General features: G+C 42.2%; 7 protein-coding genes across 9 annotated transcripts; 3 read left to right on the forward strand and 4 right to left on the reverse strand.

Moving 5' to 3' along the window:
* The first annotated feature begins 231 nt into the window (after positions 1-231).
* Positions 232-13,511, forward strand: Syx5 (Syntaxin 5). Of its 3 annotated transcripts, XM_064358971.1 has the most exons (5): positions 232-539; positions 591-701; positions 753-1,016; positions 12,643-12,972; positions 13,018-13,511. In XM_064358971.1, exons 1-5 carry the CDS (start codon positions 410-412, stop codon positions 13,404-13,406), a joined length of 1,224 nt encoding a protein of 407 aa, XP_064215041.1. In that variant the 5' UTR covers positions 232-409; the 3' UTR covers positions 13,407-13,511. The 3 variants fall into 3 exon arrangements, with proteins under 3 accessions (XP_064215041.1, XP_975322.1, XP_015834457.1); XM_970229.4 differs by lacking the exons at positions 232-539; positions 591-701; positions 753-1,016 and adding an exon at positions 9,160-9,801; XM_015978971.2 differs by lacking the exons at positions 232-539; positions 591-701; positions 753-1,016; positions 12,643-12,972; positions 13,018-13,511 and adding exons at positions 9,160-9,801; positions 9,888-11,180.
* Positions 1,164-4,276, reverse strand: LOC100142116 (tetraspanin-9). The gene is made up of 5 exons (XM_015978975.2): positions 4,161-4,276; positions 3,963-4,109; positions 3,468-3,914; positions 1,816-1,935; positions 1,164-1,757 (listed from the first exon to the last, which is right to left on the reverse strand). Exons 1-5 carry the CDS (start codon positions 4,227-4,229, stop codon positions 1,698-1,700), a joined length of 843 nt encoding a protein of 280 aa, XP_015834461.1. The 5' UTR covers positions 4,230-4,276; the 3' UTR covers positions 1,164-1,697.
* On the reverse strand, positions 4,641-5,902 carry LOC664198 (CD151 antigen). The gene is made up of 5 exons (XM_970211.5): positions 5,717-5,902; positions 5,514-5,598; positions 5,268-5,459; positions 4,826-5,218; positions 4,641-4,776 (listed from the first exon to the last, which is right to left on the reverse strand). Exons 2-5 carry the CDS (start codon positions 5,589-5,591, stop codon positions 4,729-4,731), a joined length of 711 nt encoding a protein of 236 aa, XP_975304.1. The 5' UTR covers positions 5,592-5,598; positions 5,717-5,902; the 3' UTR covers positions 4,641-4,728.
* On the forward strand, positions 6,022-6,623 carry Trs20 (TRAPP subunit 20). Its single transcript, XM_970218.4, has 2 exons — positions 6,022-6,212; positions 6,262-6,623. The coding sequence occupies exons 1-2, from the start codon at positions 6,111-6,113 to the stop codon at positions 6,592-6,594; spliced, it is 435 nt and encodes a 144-aa protein (XP_975311.2). The 5' UTR covers positions 6,022-6,110; the 3' UTR covers positions 6,595-6,623.
* Positions 6,613-8,997, reverse strand: Slh (SLY-1 homologous). Its single transcript, XM_970225.5, has 8 exons — positions 8,842-8,997; positions 8,634-8,793; positions 8,369-8,582; positions 8,233-8,320; positions 7,803-8,180; positions 7,462-7,758; positions 7,004-7,410; positions 6,613-6,952 (listed from the first exon to the last, which is right to left on the reverse strand). Exons 1-8 carry the CDS (start codon positions 8,867-8,869, stop codon positions 6,641-6,643), a joined length of 1,884 nt encoding a protein of 627 aa, XP_975318.1. The 5' UTR covers positions 8,870-8,997; the 3' UTR covers positions 6,613-6,640.
* Positions 11,289-12,576, forward strand: LOC103312569 (uncharacterized). The gene has a single exon (XM_015978972.2). It carries the CDS (start codon positions 11,313-11,315, stop codon positions 12,528-12,530), a length of 1,218 nt encoding a protein of 405 aa, XP_015834458.1. The 5' UTR covers positions 11,289-11,312; the 3' UTR covers positions 12,531-12,576.
* bsf (bicoid stability factor) lies at positions 13,503-17,872 on the reverse strand. The gene is made up of 4 exons (XM_970236.5): positions 17,597-17,872; positions 17,015-17,545; positions 14,097-16,963; positions 13,503-14,047 (listed from the first exon to the last, which is right to left on the reverse strand). The coding sequence occupies exons 1-4, from the start codon at positions 17,731-17,733 to the stop codon at positions 13,563-13,565; spliced, it is 4,020 nt and encodes a 1,339-aa protein (XP_975329.1). The 5' UTR covers positions 17,734-17,872; the 3' UTR covers positions 13,503-13,562.
* Positions 17,873-17,933: the final 61 nt, after the last annotated feature.

Raw genomic sequence — 17,933 nt, forward strand, 5'->3', positions numbered from 1 at the left:
TGTGTTTTGTCCAAAATATTTAAAATTGCCCTTGTGGCCGTTTGTATGTACAATAATGTTATTCGGATGAATTTTTTGGTATTTTTAGTCATTTTTGTGGATTGTTTTAAGAAATTGCTGACAATTTTTCGCTGTAAAAATAATAATCAGAACATGCGGGTGGCAGATTTTCGGTGCGGTTTGGTTTTTATGGGAGTGTGTAGTGGTGGGGTTTTGCGGAAGTATGGATAATGCGCGTGACGCGTTATGTTTATCGTGACGTATGTAAACTGAGTGATGTCAGTGTCAAGATGGCGTGCATTTTATTTGTCAATGCACAGAGGAGCGTAATTTCGAAAAGTAAAAGTTGTTTGTAGTAAAAATCGCTCAAAGTGATGTCCATAACGTCCAAAAGTGCAAATCCGTCGAAATGACCGGTGGTACGCATCAGGTAAACCACTCGCCCCCTCTTTACCAAGACCAGGGAGCCACAATCTTACCATGCAGCTCTCAGGACACGACTGCGCCCCCCAGCTACGAAGAGGCCATAAACCCCAATGGTAGTAGAACCCGCTTTCTAATCGAAATTTTCCACTAACCCAAATTTCCAGCGCCTCCTCCCTCGTACGACTCCCTGTTCGGCCGGGTCCGGGAGGCGCAAAAGACCAGCAAGGGGGTGATCGAGTTTTTGAAAAATATCATTATTATTGTTTTGGGAACACGTAAGCTGTGGCGTTTTGATATTCAAGGGGGTAATAACTGTGTTGTTTCAGTGGGGTGCACTGTGATTTTGGGTGTGACTATTGTGATTCCCATTTGTATGATTGTGATGGGGCTGCTTTATTTGTACGATTGTCCGCAAGGGGAGTACATCCCCGTTTATTTGTTAGTGGGGGGCATTTTCGGGGTGCTTAAGCAACTTTTGCATTTGTCGGCGAGAGTGCGACAGACGGAGGAGGAGCGCCAGGAGGAGAGTTTGAGACAGTCACCGACGCAGACCCTGTTAAACTGCTTCATGCTTGGCTGGTTCATCATAGGTAAGTCGGGGGTTCACAGGGTGCGTTTTACCGTTTGTTGGGGGAATTACAGGATCCGTTTGGGTCTACAAAGAGTATGAGCCTAATTATAATCCAACCGAGGGCCAATATTGCAATAAAAATCTCTACTTATTCGCTTTTTGGCTAATCACTTCCGTTTATATTCTCTTGGGTACCATCACTGTATGTCTTTGTTCCATCAGCATAGCCACTGTGGTTTTCCATACAGATCATAGGGACAGCGATTTGAGGTCGGGCTCGTTTTGACGAGGCGTTGCTGCCATGTTTTTAAAACGTCTGTGATAAAAATGATTTTTATTTGTTTGTTAAGTTTTCAGGTGAGTTGTGTTTCATGACATTTACTTATTAAGTAAGGTATCGTGTAATCATTACTAAAATTCGCTTTAAAAGTGTACAAATTTGACGAAAAAACGTATTATTGAAGACTGCTTCCGACGCTTTAGTGTTAAACGTGCATTCCAATAATTATTAACATCATGCCGGGAAGGGTTTTCTATTGGTTGTTGTGATACGTTGCATTTAATTCACGTTCAGCTCGAAGTAAATTACTGAAATTTTTTTCCAACTATTTATTTAGTTAATTGTATGCAGTGATGACGTCGCACATTTTATAAATATACAATTGTAAATATCGAAACACGTTTTATTGAAACCTGAACCTCAGTCCTGTCGACATTTGTCACAAAAATACGCAGTGGTTAAAATAACGAAAGCGCAAAACTGGAAAAAAAACGGGGAAATTGTGTCGGATTTTTCCGATCGATTTCATTAATATTACTTGTATGAACAATGCCACGCAATTGATTCCGCTAAACAGGCACGTTTGCAAGGCTAAAGTCGCTGTTATTATTTTTAAACAACCTGTCGAGGACGTGGAATTATCACGGCAACTCGCGGCCTGGAATTGCCATTAGCGATAGTTAGCACATCACTGTTTCGATCGAACGGTGAATTCGAGAAAATCGCAAACAAGGTTGAATTTTTCCGTTCGAAAAGTCGAGTGCGACAAAACCGTTTTGTTTTATCGCAATTTTTACGATAATTAATGACTGGCACAATAGTAAATTTAATGAATGGCAAAAAAACTCGTAAATAATCATTTAGTTACGCTTCGGTGTAGTAATTTACAAATTGCTTCTTGAATCATCGACCTTTCGCTTGGTCAAGAGTTTATCTATTGTTATGACGTTGCGCATAAAAGGTGTTACGATTATATCACGCAAATTTATTTCATCATTTGGATTTTTGCATGACGGTGCAGAGGACACTAAAAGGCGACCAAAGGTGAACGCACCTGTTTTTTGATAATGATAACACACGTTAAAAATTGTGTTTATTGATAGATCGGATTTCCCAGAAGTACTAATTGCTTGTTTGGATATGAAAATTACCGGCTTTTATTTTATAAGCAACAAACATTTCATCAACGAATGGATTTTAATTATACCACGAGCGAAACAACGTTTTATCGCGTGTTTATGGCGAGGGGATAATTTATTGCCTCGTGTGTTCCTGACTGAAATTTGAATTTTAGTCGTGTCGTCCTCTCGTGGGCAGTTTTACAACTTGTCGTGAATATTGGGGAAAATTAGCGACACTATCAGGTGATCTTACTAAAAAAATAACCGGAAATCATTTCAAATCGTATGCAAATTTCGATTATTTACAAAAATAAATTGAAATATTGAGACATTATTTATAGTACTTGAATTTCTGGAAAAGTGAGCCTTGGGTTTTTTTGATTTATTACAGTTACTTGTTTCTTCTTGATCAACAATTTCACAGCTCTTTGTGCTCGAAAAAATCAAAACTGGTTGACTAAATTAGAAAATCGTTATTTTCGTGAGAAAATCATTTGAAAAATTTGCCAGAGGCCATTGGATCGTTTCATAATTCTTTCCTACAAATTTAATGAAGCTTTTTATGATATTTAAATTTGTTTTGCGGTCTTGCAATTTTTCGTCGTTCGTTTAATGTGTTCCACCTGTCTAACTTTATGCAATAACTTTTTCCACGTAAGAAAGTGTAAAAGCAAACAATTAGATTTGTGAATAGAAATGCGTAATTTTTCGATCGGATCAGCTGTTGATCGGCTTAGGAAAAACAGTTTCGAAACGTTTTCAAGTTAATTACTTTCCATTTCTCGAACTGATTAAAGCTTTTGACCGTTTTAATTAAGCATAACATTTGAATGAATTTTGTCTTTCAAATTGAGTTAGTTCCTCTTCCGGTCTCGCGTGACCTATTGCATAAAAATCCTCATTTTTGATTCCGTAACACAGACAATAATGCTCTAGTCGCGAATTGAAAACATAAAAGTTCACTTCTAAGCCACCTCTTCGCATGTAAAATAACGGCCACCGGTTGTGCAACTTCATTTAAATTTTCAATCAACAAATCAACCTTTGTTGGCGATTTTCCCAGCGATACCTTTCTCCGGCAGCACGATTCCGGAATTCGCTGCATAACCGCCAACCAATCGGTGTAATTATCAACACCACAGCATCCCAATTTCCTTTGAACATCATCCCAAATCCCGGTTTTGTTCATTGATCCTTTCATAGTTTCGCGAAACTCCACCAAAACCGGGCTGGAATCAATTTGGCTCGAATTCAAGTGCAACTTGTGTGTGAACCCGATGTAAACTCCGATCACCAACAAAACGGTGGAAAAGGTCAACAAAATCAAAACCAACGACAGGTATTTGTACGAATTTTCGTCGTTGTGGACCGAAAGGACAATCCAGAAACAAAGCAGACAGAGCAGGGAAACAGGAAGGGCAAAATAGGCCAATTCTATCGAATAATCGACGAAAATGTAGCGCGATTTGGAAACGAGTGACCAGACGGAAACTCCGACTAATCCCAGACTCAGGATCTGTGAATAAAATTATCAAAGATTGAAGGACTAATTTTTTGGAAAAACCAAAAGAAGGATCGCTGCGAAGAAAAGTAAAAATTCGGTCGTGTTGATTATGCGTCCAGTCTGGGCATTGGGGTATATAGGAGGGGCCCGATTTTTGTGCCAGGGGATGAAGAACGACGTGAGGGAGTCTGAATCGGGGATTTTCGGCTAGAAAAGTTGGGTGAAAAAAATCGGAAGATTTGGCATTCGGGGATTTACCGCTGATCGTTTGAGCTTTTTCATCGTAATTTTGAGGAAAATTGTGTCGACGTGACGGAAATGTGGCATTTGTTACGACCAGGGCGTGTTTTAATTAATTTTGACGTAACTGGGGAATAGGATCGTCTGCACGGCAGTTTTTTATAACAGGTTAATTAAATAAATTGTGATAAAATTATTATTTGCCGGTTAAATTATTACCATATTACCTATTCAGGCAAGAGTACACTTTTAGACTTGTCAATTGATCACTGTGTGTCTGTTTTCTTATGCAATTTGAATTGATAGTTGTATAAAAAAACATGTAAAGTTTAAATTGATTTGGGGACGTTACCACACCTCCAAAAAAACAAACACGCAATTAACTTACGCAAATGTTTCAAAAAGTGTGTATTTATACTCCGAATGCTAAAGTTCCCAGTGTTGGGAACATTTTGTGTAATGTATTAATTGGATTAATTGTATTAAAACACGCAAACGTTATAAAAAAACATTTATTTTAATAAGTATCTTATAAATGAAGTTAGATAAATACATTTAAGAAAGTAAAACACCGAGAGACTTGTGCTCATTCGAGCAATTTGAAAAGGACGCACGAAAAGATCATTCCGAAAATCTGCAAAAACATGATTAGAAAAACTGAAGGATAATATTTCCCAACTCGCCATAAGACAAGCCACTACGATCCCCGCCGATCCAATGACAACCGCATGGTCCTTCACATACTCCTTGGTGATTTCCAAACAACCTCTCGTGTACAACGTGAACGAATTTTGATTCTCGACCAACAAATTGCATCTCTGCCTTCGCCCCAGCACCGGTTTGCAGCACGAATCCGGGATGTTGTCCCTCCAGTCCTTCCAGTCGTTGACACCGCAGCACATCAGTCGGCTCTGGGTCTCATCCCAGGCCTCCGTCACGGGTCTGTAGTTCCCGTAGGATTTCAGGGAGCCCAGCATGCCATTCCTGACCGTCGTATCGACTTTCTCCCGGAAAACGTAACCGAGGACGCCCCCGATCAGCATCGTGACGAAAATAAGGAACAAGGCGATGGAGTACTGGAAAGTTGCGATGAGAGACGAACGAAAGGAAAGTGGGCCAAAGTACCGTGACTAGCATGCAGCGGACTTCTCTAATCGCGCCAAAACAGCCGAAGCAGGAGATGAAGGAGACCAAAAGGCCGGTGATCACGAGAACGTAAGCGGCACCGGAGTAGAGATTCGTGCCTAGGAGTTCGTTGGCGAAGGACTTGTCGATGACGGTCCATAGACCTAGACCGGCCACAATCAAGCCACCCAACTGTTTTATTTTTTTTTTAATAAAAAAGTTATTGGGGATAGTTTAAGTACGTACTAGTATAATTATGTTGACGATGAAGAGGCTATACTTCATGAAGTTGCCGCAGCCGTCCATTCGGCGGCCGAAAGCCATTTCGGGGCTAAAAATATTTAAATGTCTGAGTGAGTCAGGCGCACACTTTCACTTGTTCTACTTAAGTAACTCAAGACTAGTCATTGTGGTGAATAAAAATCAAATTTATTGAATTGGGCACTCACATGTTTTCGGGTTTTGGGCGGTTGGAGTCGAAGAAGAGTCACGTTGGACGACGCCACACACCTGTATGTTGTGTTTGTTGTTTTTGCGTGTCGCCCCTCCACTCCTTGTGGTCAATAACGACCAAATGAATCAAGAATCACGCTTTTTGTGTGTTACTCCTTTTAGCAGAAATTTCGACTAGGAAACACTCTAATTCTAATTACGAAAAACTAATTACATGCGAGAGAGTAAAAAGCAGTGAAAGTTCACATTTGAGTAATTAAGTTCACGGTCACGGACCAGGTGCGCGCTTAACCCAATTCTTTGAATGTGGCGCGTCAGTGCTGGCAATCGACGTAACCTCCAAATTATCAAGTTATGTTTTTTGGCTAAATTTGGGCGAAATTATCGTTAATGAAGGCGAATAAAATGATCGGAAGTTATTATTTTGTGATCGTGGGTCATAAGGATTTGCCTTTGTTTGAAATGGAGTTTACGAATAGTAAAGACCCTAAGGTAGGTTCGGGGACTCCCCTTTGAGACTGCTGAGGTTGGAGGGTTGTAGAAGGAGGACCATAGACATTTAAACCAATTTATCGCCCATTCCGCTTTGGACTTAATCGACGAACACAAATGGAAAACCCATAATATGAATTTAAAATCAGTGGACAAATTCAACCAATGGTTTGTCTCCGCTTTTGTAACGGCGAGCCTGATAAGGTTCGTTATGGTCCACGATAATAGGAATGATGACGGCATTAAGAACTTCTTCTCCGAAATATACGAGGCGTACATCAAACACTCCCTCAACCCGTTTTACGAGGAAAATACCGTGATCAAGTCGGCCGCGTTCGAGAAAAAGGCCCAACTGTACGGAAAAAAGTACCTTTCCGTGTAATAACAATAAAACACCAACTAATAACAATACTTTATTAAATATAAAATTACACAATTTCCTGCCCTAACAACGAAAGTTGCTTTAAAAACTGTTGCGCGTTGGCGAGCGTGGACGACCCGTAGGTGATCCGTTTGGTGCTCCCTGCCGCCGTTTTTTGCCTAGCATAGTCCACCAAATTCTGATACTCAATGTAATTGCCCCCACCGACAATGAAAACGATAGCGTCCTGGAACGGCGAGCGGTTACGCGGAATTTCAGTCACTTTTAACTGTTTAGGGTCAAGGTAGTGGTACTCGTCCATCTCCGGACTGTTCTTAAACTCCATCAAATGATCCACAATACGTGTCACCGGTAAATTCTACAAAAAAAAAATCTAGGACAAACCCTACCGATTGCGCCCGAAACCTACATGTCGCTTAATAACCAAATTTTTCACCCCTTCCATCACGAAATTGGAGCCGTGTGAGACAAGTTTTGAGAACATGTTTACTGTTTTTGTACCGGCGCCTTCGTATTGGTTCGAACCGGACGCCATTTTTGCGTAACTCTTCCACCTTTTTATGTAATGGATGGGTGAGAGGTCGCACCCGGCCTCTGATAAGGCCGTTTCGTAGCGTTTTAACTCACTTTCGCTCATATGTGGGCTGCAAATGTAAAAAATGATAAATAAGCGGATCTTGTCCTCTGGAACGCCCGTTTCCGGGTCCACGATCAAGTCGTAGATCGTCTTCTCCAACGCTTGGGTTTTACTCATGATTTTCTCCTCCAGTTCGAAGAAGTTGTCCAATTTCCGCGATTTTATTCCGTTGAGAAGTGCTACAATTTTTTAATTATTACAGTCATTATTACGGAATTAATGACACTGACCCGTCGCGAGAGTCGTGTGCATGTCAATTAGCCGTTTCTTCTCCAACAGTTGCGGAAGCGAGTTAACAGCTGAGGTAATTTTTGCCGTGTTATCTGAAACTAGCGACAGAGCGATGTCGCTCTCTCCGTCAATCCCCATCGAACTTTTCAACTTCTTCACTTCCTCTTCCGACGACTTGTACTGCTCTAGCTCTTCCTGGATCGCTTCCGCAACTGTGGGAAACGGCGAGCCTTTATGTGTTGACCAGAACTTGTCTTTCGTGTCCAACTCACACACCCGGTTTTTCGAGCGGACGCCTGAAAATTCCTGTTGGAATCCAATTAGGGAAAAAATAACCAACCTCCGCTTGGCACACTTTCTTCGATAACGACGCGGTTTAGGTTTAGGTTGAGTAGGTCGTGCGCTAGGGCTTGATAGGTCCAAGTGTGGTGAAGGGGTGTGGCCATGTCCACATTTCGGTCCAAGACGATTAAAAGGGGCCTTTGGAAGTTAAAATTCCCCGCTTGGGCGTCCGAATGGAGCAAGTTATTTCGAGCATCGGCCAGATTTTCGCGCAGTTTTTTGTCTAATTTCCTCGCGACCATTTCAGCGGCGTTGCCTTTGGGGCTCCGGATTATGGGGACTGTGCCCAAAGTGACAAACACGGAGAATAAACAGTCGACGATCTTGTCCATGATTTCGTCCATTTCCGTGTCTTTGGTGTCGCCCCGATTTATCGCTACAGTTTGTCCAATTAGGGAAAAAATATTAGCATAAAATATAAAACCAACCGTAATATGATAAGGCGTCACTGTTTTGGTTTTTTAGTATAAACATGTCATCATCTAGCGAAATAAAATTAACATACTGATCGTAAACCTGAAAAAAATTTTTGTGTTTCGTTCCGTAATTAGGGGTTTATATCACTTTGTGTATGTTGGCCACGCAGTTCGCTTGCAAGGCCGCCGAGGCAAGATCTTCCAGTTTTTGCCGTGAAATGGCAGAAATAAAATTCAAATGATAAATATCGTAGACCCCCTTTTGAAAATCTTGTGCTATCCGGCCGAGATTTTCCTCAGTGGGGGCACAGAAATAAACCGCGGGGACTTCAGGTATAGGGTCCCGGTCTGAGTGCAACTGGCTACAAGTACAAGCGTCAGGAGCACAACAGCCCCCTCAAAGTCACACTTACACAAATAACGTGACCCCTAGTTCCCTCAATTCCTTGACTGATATTAATACCGAAATAATGTCCTGTCCTACGTTGTCGTATACTAATACTTTCCATTTTGGTTCCGAGGCGCTTAACTTACTTTGGGGTTGATTCAAGTTTAACATTTGTTTGAGGGCATCTAAAAATGGGGTTAGAAGTTTCAGAAAACTCAAGTTGGAATATTTACTGATTTGTTTTTGACGCAGTGAAGTCATTGTGGGGCGAATTTGACACAAAGGGGTGATTTTAGTGCTGTCTTATTTTCGGAGAAAGATTTTTTTTGAAAATTACGCGATAAACAGCTGACGTGTTCATTTGACAACTACCCCACTTGCCAACATAAAAAATTGAAATCGTGGCAAAATTGGGTCATTTTTGGGCCAAAATCTTCATTTTTTACAAAGTGTAAGTTATATGATCGTCTCGGTGAAGTTTTGAATTGATGAAATAGGTGGAACGCCCCCCGAAAATTATTTTCATGCATCAGTTAAGAATTTGTGCATTGGTAGCAGTGTTTAGGTGACGGGTCGGCGATGTGTCACTCCTACTTGTCAAAATTGCAAATAATTAAATAAGGGGTAAATTCAGTGTTAAGTTATTTCAAGGGGCGATTTTTAGTGTCAGAACCCCGTTTAAGTGTCTCTGTGCTAACTCGTGACTTTTTAAATTGATTTAATATAAAATAGTTTTTCGAGAACATATGTGAAAGTCCAGTTTTCGCCCCCATTACGTGTTTAATCTCTCTGTGTAAAACTCAAGAATGCGATGCTCCCTAGAAGACGGCGCGCTGGCTCCGAAACCGAGCCTCTAGTTGTTACAAGCGATAATCACTGGACGAAAGAATCTAACCTCAATTACATAAACAGTGCATATCCCAACAATGTGTCTCAAGATTATTACTTAGAAGACGATTTTCAAACCGAGGAGTACATTGAACCTGAACCAGTGATGGCGGCGAGAGACAGGACTAGCGAATTTATCAATACTATACAGACTCTACAAGGGAGGAGTATTCAAAGGGCTGTGGCTGTTAGGGACCCCAAAAAATCCAAAGCCATTCAAATACACTCCGAGTTTATGCTAATTGCGAAGAATATTGGCCGAAATATTGCCAGCACGTATACCAAGCTTGAGAAATTAACCCTTTGTAAGTATCGTAATTTTTATCTTATCATTTGACGAAGAGATTACAATTAAGTTCAGTAGTCACTTTTATGTAATTGTTCAATTCAGTTGCAATGGCCTCTTACGATATAAAAAACCTTGAAGATGTGCTCAATCCAGTCATAAAAAAATCCGATTTTGTCAGTGCTTCGGTCTCAAGACTGACTTCAGCAGGTGATAATTACGCCAGTTTAATACTGGCCGTAGACATAACAGTCAAGGGCCAAAATAATAAAATTCGAACAGTTGCCAAACTTTTGCCCCGAAACCCATACGTTCAGAAACATTTCAACAGTCAGTGTTCCTTCCGGAACGAAGTTGGTTACTACCAAACCATCATCCCTTGTTTGAAACAATTTCAAAGGGAGCAAGGCATAAGCGAGGTAATTAATTGCGTCCCGGATTTTTTCGGTGCGAGGTTTAATCTACACCCACCAAGCACAAAAATCGACGAAAACGCGATTCTTCTCATTAAAAACATCCAAGACGAAGGTTTCGTAATCATTGATCGAAAAATCGGCTTTGATGCCAACCAGACTCGATTAATTTTATCGAAACTATCACAACTTCACGCCACTGCTCTAGCTTTGCAAATCCACAAACCGGAAATTTTCGCTACGAAAATTCGCCCGTTTTTGGAAGAATTCACAGCTTTCGATGTCGGTGAAGAGGATAGTAACCGAACACAGGAATCTCTATTTGATTTTATAAAAGACGACGCGATTTTTGCCGAACATTTGCCAAGAATTCGGCACATTCTCAAAGCGAATGCGGATTTTGTTATTCATCGAAACAACAGAAATTTGAAACCGAGTCGTTTTGTTACTGTGAGTCATGGCGATTTGTGGGTCAACAATGTGATGGTGAAAATGGAAAATGGAAAAACCGTCGATGTGAAATTTGTCGATTTTCAAATGTACGAACACACGACTTTGGCCAAAGATGTTATTTTCTTCCTATTCACGAGTGTGGAATTGTCGGCGATTGAGACAAATCTCGATGCGTTTTTGTGGTGGTATTATGAGAGTTTTTTGAGAAATTTGGAAAGTCTGAAGTGTGACGTTTCCGAATACACGTTTGAGGGTTTTTTGGACGAAATCGGTTATATTTTGAGGACGACCGAATTGCTGCATGTTTTGTTGATGTTGAGGCCCATTTATGCCGACGGAAGTATTAAGGAAACTGAAGAATTAAAGAAAGAAGATTTCGTTCGGTATGGATTTGTACCCCCGAAGGGGTGTAAGGAAAAAGCGCGCTACGTGGTCCGTGAATGCATACGCCGAGGTTGGATATAGGTCACATGAAAATATTTAAAAGTGTTGTGTCATTGCAAAAGATAAATAAAACTTGTGCAAATACAAATTTTGAGTTTTTTTCCTTGTTGTTACAATGATGACGAAGTCTAATTATGATTACGTCAAGTGGGGATAAAGATTGGCGCTTGACCTTCACGATAATTAGCAAATCAGTCATTTTGTACCTTTCATAGATGCGATGGCGATTCGCGAAATAAAAAATCTCGACGAGTTAATTTTCACGTTTGTCGATAAATCGAAATTCATCGGTGCGACTATCAATAAACTGACTGCCGCTGGTGAGAACTATTGCAGCGAATTACTGGCTGTGGACATCTCGCTACGTGACGGCGGAAAAACGAAAATTCTTCGAACAGTGGCAAAATTATTACCTGAAAACGAGTTCGTTCGAAAACTGCTAAAAAGCGAGCGAACGTTCCTCCTGGAAGTAAAATTCTACAAAACCGTGGTCCCTTGTTTGATTCACTTCCAAAAGGAACAAGGTTTTACGCGAGTGTTTAACGCATTCCCGGATTTTTTCACCTCAAGGTTTAACCTGGAACAAAGTTTGGAAAAAATCGACGATAATGCCGTTTTGTTGATTAAGAATTTAAAAGACGAAGGGTTTGGGATTTTGGACCGCAAAGTTGGGTTCGATTTTGATCAAGCGAAACAAGTTTTGGAAAAAATAGCCGAACTGCACGCCACTGTTTTCGCCTTGAAGGCCCTCAAACCGGAGGTTTTTGAGTCGGAATTTGGGGAGGTTTTTGAGGAGTTTGAAATGTATGAATCGACGGAAGAAGACAACCGGAAGTTTATCGATTCGTTATTGGCGCTGATCAAGGATGATGATTTTTGTGCAAAAAACATGGACCGGATCAGGGGTACACTTATCAGAAACGGCAGTTGTGTCAAAAAGAAGAACGACAAAGAGATGAAGTGCCGCTTTGCCAGTTTGTGTCACTACGACTTGTGGACAAATAATATTATGGTCAAGGCTACTGATGTGAAATTTATCGATTTTCAAATTTACGAATACGGTTCTGTAACAAGAGATGTCCTCCTGTTTTTGTTTACGAGTGTCCAGTTATCGGTGATTCAGTCAGAATTTGATAATTTGGTTAAATTTTATTACGAGAGTTTTATCAATTATTTGAGGGAGTTAAAGTGTGATGTTTCGGGGCTCACTTTTGAGGAGTTTTTGGACGAAATGGGGGCAATGGCCAGGACAAGGGAACTTATGCATGTGTTACTGATGATACAACCCATTTATCGGGACGAAAAAGACGCAAAAGAAGTCAAAAATATGAGCAAAGAAGATTTCTTACGTAGCGATAAAGAACAGATTTCGCAACAATGCAAACAAAAAGCTTCCTATGTTGTGCATGAATTTAATCGAAGAGGCTGGTTGGAGTGACTTGTATTAATAATATTGTCATTACAATAATAATATATGTAATCTTTTTTGTCTTTTCTTTCTCCCCAAATTTTTTGGTCGCATAAACAAGATATTTTTTAAATTCCCATAGTGGCTAAAAGGAAATCGCTTTTCGACGACCGCACGGCCGAAATCCAAGAGCTGACCTACATCATCAAGGGCGACTTGAGTTCGCTCAACCAGCAGATCGCCCAGTTACAGGATGTATCGAAAAAGCACAAGAGTTACACCACCGGCAAACACCTGCAGTCCCATTCCAGCAGCGTGGTCCTGGCCTTACAGTCGAAGTTGGCAACGATGTCGACCGATTTTAAGCAAATCCTCGAAGTCCGGACGGAAAATCTCAAGCACCAGAAAAGCCGGCGAGAGCAGTTTTCCCAGGGAGGTCTCCCTCCACCGCCTGTGCCCTCATCGAGCCAAGGTATTGTCGGTTTTTAGTTGTCCGTTTACTGTTTTTTCTGCGTAGGGAGTTTGCTGTTGCAAGAACAGGACCAGGTCAGTATCAACTTGGAGGGGTCGGCGCTGGTGCCCCAAAGGACTCAGATGCAAGCAGCGCTGATGTATGACGAGACGGACCAGTATTTGCAAAGTCGGGCCGAGACTATGCAGAATATCGAGTCGACGATTGTGGAGTTGGGCGGCATTTTCCAGCAGTTAGCACACATGGTGAAGGAACAGGAGGAGATGGTCGAGAGGATAGACACGAACGTGCAAGACGCTGAGCTGAACATCGAAGCCGCTCATGCCCAGATTTTGAAATATTTCCAATCAGTGACGTCGAACAGGTGGCTCATGATTAAAATTTTCGGGGTTTTGATCTTCTTTTTTATATTTTTCGTCGTTTTTCTGGCGTAGTATCGGCGGGACTATTTTATATCGTTACTAGGTAGGTCAAAAGAAGTGATATTGTTATGTGAAATTATCAGAGACAATATATTATAAATAAAACAATTGATCAACTACACTTTTATTAAAAAAAACAATTTAATATAAATTATAACTGGAATTACACTACTTTTTTGCGTCCTCTTCACCGGACGACGTACTCGTGGCGATTCGAGGATTCTTTGGCGGAATTGCGTAATCGAAAGGTTTGCCTAATTTTTCGTACACTTCTTTGACTCGCAGTATCGCGGTTCGGTTCAAGTGGTTCAAACCGGCGTCTTTGAGGGCTAATTCGAACGCCAGAACCACTTCTTCAGTGTTGTTTTTCGCCACCAAGACATCAAGCAAACAACTGTACGCATTACCGACGGCTCCTTCAGTCACGTTACTGTTTTTCAAGTGTTTGATTAGTTTTTTGATGAGATTTTCGTCTTGTGTCTCGCGGGCGGCGTGCACTATCCTTTGGAACATAATCCTGGGGGCGCCCTTGAGGTAAGTATTCCAGATTTGCTCCGCCTTCGGCTCATTCCCCACAATGAAGTAGTTGGTCCAGAGGACGTTCATTGGCGCCACTATCCCCCTTTGCGCGTATTTAACCGCCAGATTTTCATCTGAAAAAAATTATCACAGTGATAAAAAGTTTCGCGACACTAGACTTACATTTTTCCAACAATTGGGGATGGCGTTCCAAGATACCGTAAGCCCCCCCGCGGGGGAACTTCTCCTCAATGGCCTTCAAGTCCTCATCTTTGGCATTGTCGATTTCGTTTTCTAATTGATCCAAGTATTGTGGTGCTTTCCCGGCGATTAAATTCGCATGGCAAACGCGGTTATCAAACGAGATTGTTTTCTTAACTTCTTGTGAAACTTTCTTATCTATGATTGCAAGAGAATCCAAATCGCCGGCATTTGCCAACTTGTTTAACAAAAATTTGAAAACTCGGGCAAGTGGGGTCGCTCCCGTCTCCAGTAAATTCAACGTTACTTTGGTCGCTTCCCCAATTCGGTTATTTTGGATCAACTTTTCGATAAGTAACGACGTATCAGTGACTGTGAAACTGTGATCATTGGGATTATAGAATTGCAAGGCGCTTTGTACGTCGCCTTCTTTCAATTTGCGGCGAAACTGTTGAATATGTGACTTTTCTACAACTTGTGGTGGGGTCACCGATTGCGGGATTTGGAACGGGACGGAAACACCCTTATCTTGTAAAAATTTCCCTAAGCTTTGCAAAAACTCGTCGCTCGGTAACAAATCCTCTTCCTGCATTTGCGTCCAAAGCCCTAGCGCCTTCTCCACCTCCTCTTGCTTGATGTAACTCAACAACAGTTGGTAATAAATGTCGCTTCTGTTGATATGGTCCAAGTCTTTAGTGGCGTCTTTTAAGCTTTCAAGCGGCTTGACTTGACCCTCCTGTCGGTATCTCTCACACCGGATGTTGATTCGCTGGGGGCGCGTTTGCAAGCCGGGAGTTTCCAGAATTTTCCTGGCTTGTCTCACTCGTCCGCACTCGACGAAAGCGAAAACCAGGTCGTAGAGACTGTTGATTTCGCCGTGAATGGAGGTCGATAAGTCGGTCAGTTTTTGTAATTTTTCCGCATCTTCCTTCTGGATTAGTTGGCACGCCAATTCGTTTTTCCACGGTGTTGCCCGGAATTGGTTCACACACCATTCGAATTTTTCCATAGCCTTGTCAATGTCTTTATTGACCAAATGGACCTTAACTAGGGGCCCCAAGAGAATGTTATTCACTTCGATGAAGTCGTTCTTGACCAAAGTATCGAATAGCTTGTTCACTTCGTCGACTCGGCCTTCTTCGGCCAACGAATTCAATAGTCGCCACACTTGGGCCGCGTAATTGTAAGTGCGTTCCTCCCTTAGATTCTCACGTGGGGTTTTTTCGATGATTTCGATCGCTTGGTCGAATTTGCCGTTTCTGACCAAAAGGTGGGCAATTGACACGATTTTCGTCTCGTCCATTTTGAATTCGTTGCCTTCCAGTTCTTTCAGTTTGTTGTAATATTCCATAGCTTTGTCCAACTTGTCGTGGTGGGCGTACAAGTCGCTAAGTTGGGCATAAATCCCGGCTGAGTACACGAAATCGGTTTTTTCCAACTCGGCCAAAAGTGACTCGGTTTTTTCCAAATCTTTCTCCCGATAATACAAAGTTAACAACTGGCGTTTCAAGCCTTTAGTATCCTGGTTTTTAACTTCCAAGTTATGAATGAGACGCTCTAATTGCTCGACATTCATCTGATGCGACGGTGTGTACGATGGTAGTTTTTTCGGAACCGGAACCGGAGTTAAATGACCAGAAGTCAATTTCCCGAGAAGACTGGATATTTCTTCGGTCATCTTCTCACCTAGTTTCTCTTGAAGCTTCTCAGCCGCAGTTGTGGAAATACTCAAACCTTCAGAAATCAAACCCTTAAGCACATCTTCGACAACGTTCAAAAACTCCCGATTCCAGGATAAATCAAGCACTAGGTTCCCCACAACTTCGTTTTTATCAGCGACCTGAGTCGGTTCGTCCTCTTCGCTGCGTTTAAGTCGGTCCAAGTTGTCGTAAATGTTGCGCACGATTCTGATATAACTCTCCAAATCTTTGTTTTTGTAAAACGAGTTAGTCAAAGGACGTTTCAATAAATCCGGATTGTAGAAAGCCGATACTTGGGTTGAAATAATCGCGGCTTCCTTTATGTCGCTTTTGTTTAATAAATGATGGACGAGACAAGCCCCTGACGTCCCTAATGGCACGTTAGCCGAGCGCAAAATCGACAAAATTTCGCTACTTGGGGCTTTCAAATTCGGAATAACGTACTCTCTCAGTGTCTCGTTGCTTGGCGTAATATTAAACTTGTGCATTGATAAGAGGACGTCTAAAATCCCCTGTCCAGATGAATCTTTACTTTTCGCGACTATTAAAGGCCAGAAATAGTGTTGTCTGACCGGAATGTCTTTCTTACTCAGTTCGGTTAACAGGGAATAGGCGAGTTGGTCGTTTCCAAACTCGAGACTTGTCTCAGCAGCGAGGGACAACCCCCGTGTGTACATCCCACTACTTTCAAGTTTATTGCACATTTCGATGATTTTTTCAACCGGGCGGTTGGCTTTGACCATTTGTTTTACAAAGAAATTACCAACGGGGTTATGTGTTCCGTCGGGGTTTGTTGATCTTACTACTGTCTCAAGGACAGGGAAGGCTGCGTCCTCTAGTCCTTTGTTAATCAGACGCAAAATCAAGTTAATAGCGTCTTGGTTGTAACCGATTGCGCGTCTGACTTTGCTCAAAATTTGCGGGATGTGTTCGCTGTGGCCATTCGTGGCTAAGGCGTACACAATATCGAGATAATCTTTATCCAGGAGGTAAATTTCCTTGCTTTCGCACTCCTCGAACAATTTATTTATCGCGTCAATGTCGCCCTTTTTGCCGAAACCGCATAGAAGGGTAGTGTAGGTGTCTGCGCTGGGCTCGAGACCGGCCTGTGTCATCACCCCCAAGATACCCTGAGCTGAGTCCATGTCACTACAGTTGGCAATCAATTATGAATGACACAGTAACACAAAAATGACTTACCCCGTCTGCGAGTGTCCCACGATAAGCGCATTGAAGACGTTTTCGTTGACCGGAAGTTGCTTTTCTTTCATAAATTCGAGGATTTTGGTCGCACCTTCGATATCCCCCACTTGGCAATAGCGTGCGATTAAGCGTTGATAAGTGACTCGGTTTGGCTCAATTCCTTTGCTTTCCAAGTCGGCCAAAAACTCGGCCGGCGAAAATTGGTGCTCATTTTCCAAATAGACCCGCAAAAGTGCGTTGTAATGCGAAATGTCCATGGGGACGTTCAGTTTGTTTAACGTCGCCCAGATCTCCTGGACCAGTTTGGTGCGCACTTCGGGGAGTTCTTCCGGGACCAAGTTCCCGCAACATCGTATCACGAGGAGTGACTGGGAGCTGGTGGCCGATCTGCTGCTTCTGATCTCGTCTAAGACGTCTTCAATGTCACGCCGCGAGATTCTCCCGACTTTCCTCACGTCTTGGTCGAGTCTTCTGAGGCTGGTTTCGAGGTTCTGGTCGTGTGGTGCCGGTATTTGCGAGGCGAAGGAGCTACAAGGGGTTATTGCGTAATGTTGGAAGCGCGCCGCTTGGGGGACTTACCGCGGGACTGCGCCGCAAAGACATTGTGTGGTGTTGACGAGGTTCCCATCGAACTCCCGAGGAGTGTTCAACACTACGTTCCTTGCAAAACCGGCGATATAGCGGACGAATTTCGAAGAGCGTAAAATCGAAGCCATGCTTCTCGTGGTTTTAGGGGAAAACTGGGGGAATTGCGGTTCGCGAAACCTAACGTGGTCCCGCAATTTGGGCGAAATAAATTATTTTGACTCGCCAGATTGCGGCAAAACCCCCGGTAATTAACCCCAAAGTGATTATGTTTCAAGCAAAGATTGCAAAATTTGTGGAAATCGTTAATGAATGAGTTGGTCGATGTGTT

This window comes from Tribolium castaneum, chromosome 9 (genome assembly GCF_031307605.1).
Source record: "Tribolium castaneum strain GA2 chromosome 9, icTriCast1.1, whole genome shotgun sequence".
Lineage (NCBI taxonomy): Eukaryota > Metazoa > Arthropoda > Insecta > Coleoptera > Tenebrionidae > Tribolium > Tribolium castaneum.

What these genes read in the sequence shown, in the direction of transcription:
- LOC100142116 (XM_015978975.2), bottom strand. Translation starts at nt 4,229, where the DNA reads ATGCCACATTTCCGTCACGTCGACACAATTTTCCTCAAAATTACGATG. An exon ending in AAAAGCTCAAACGATCAGCG is followed by an intron (nt 4,110 to 4,160) that starts GTAAATCCCCGA and finishes CAACTTTTCTAG; the next exon opens with CCGAAAATCCCCGATTCAGA. An exon ending in TCGCAGCGATCCTTCTTTTG is followed by an intron (nt 3,915 to 3,962) that starts GTTTTTCCAAAA and finishes TTTTATTCACAG; the next exon opens with ATCCTGAGTCTGGGATTAGT.
- LOC664198 (XM_970211.5), bottom strand. Translation starts at nt 5,591, where the DNA reads ATGGCTTTCGGCCGCCGAATGGACGGCTGCGGCAACTTCATGAAGTAT. An exon ending in TCGTCAACATAATTATACTA is followed by an intron (nt 5,460 to 5,513) that starts GTACGTACTTAA and finishes AAAATAAAACAG; the next exon opens with TTGGGTGGCTTGATTGTGGC. An exon ending in TCGTAGTGGCTTGTCTTATG is followed by an intron (nt 4,777 to 4,825) that starts GCGAGTTGGGAA and finishes ATGTTTTTGCAG; the next exon opens with ATTTTCGGAATGATCTTTTC.
- Trs20 (XM_970218.4), top strand. Translation starts at nt 6,111, where the DNA reads ATGAAGGCGAATAAAATGATCGGAAGTTATTATTTTGTGATCGTGGGT. An exon ending in CGAATAGTAAAGACCCTAAG is followed by an intron (nt 6,213 to 6,261) that starts GTAGGTTCGGGG and finishes GGAGGGTTGTAG; the next exon opens with AAGGAGGACCATAGACATTT.
- Slh (XM_970225.5), bottom strand. Translation starts at nt 8,869, where the DNA reads ATGACTTCACTGCGTCAAAAACAAATCA. An exon ending in TGACGCCTTATCATATTACG is followed by an intron (nt 8,181 to 8,232) that starts GTTGGTTTTATA and finishes GACAAACTGTAG; the next exon opens with CGATAAATCGGGGCGACACC. An exon ending in GCACACGACTCTCGCGACGG is followed by an intron (nt 7,411 to 7,461) that starts GTCAGTGTCATT and finishes AAAAAATTGTAG; the next exon opens with CACTTCTCAACGGAATAAAA.
- Syx5 (XM_015978971.2), top strand. Translation starts at nt 9,420, where the DNA reads ATGCTCCCTAGAAGACGGCGCGCTGGCTCCGAAACCGAGCCTCTAGTT. An exon ending in GCTTGAGAAATTAACCCTTT is followed by an intron (nt 9,802 to 9,887) that starts GTAAGTATCGTA and finishes TGTTCAATTCAG; the next exon opens with TTGCAATGGCCTCTTACGAT.
- LOC103312569 (XM_015978972.2), top strand. Translation starts at nt 11,313, where the DNA reads ATGGCGATTCGCGAAATAAAAAATCTCGACGAGTTAATTTTCACGTTT.
- bsf (XM_970236.5), bottom strand. Translation starts at nt 17,733, where the DNA reads ATGGCTTCGATTTTACGCTCTTCGAAATTCGTCCGCTATATCGCCGGT. An exon ending in GTGGGACACTCGCAGACGGG is followed by an intron (nt 16,964 to 17,014) that starts GTAAGTCATTTT and finishes TGCCAACTGTAG; the next exon opens with TGACATGGACTCAGCTCAGG. An exon ending in TCCCCAATTGTTGGAAAAAT is followed by an intron (nt 14,048 to 14,096) that starts GTAAGTCTAGTG and finishes AATTTTTTTCAG; the next exon opens with ATGAAAATCTGGCGGTTAAA.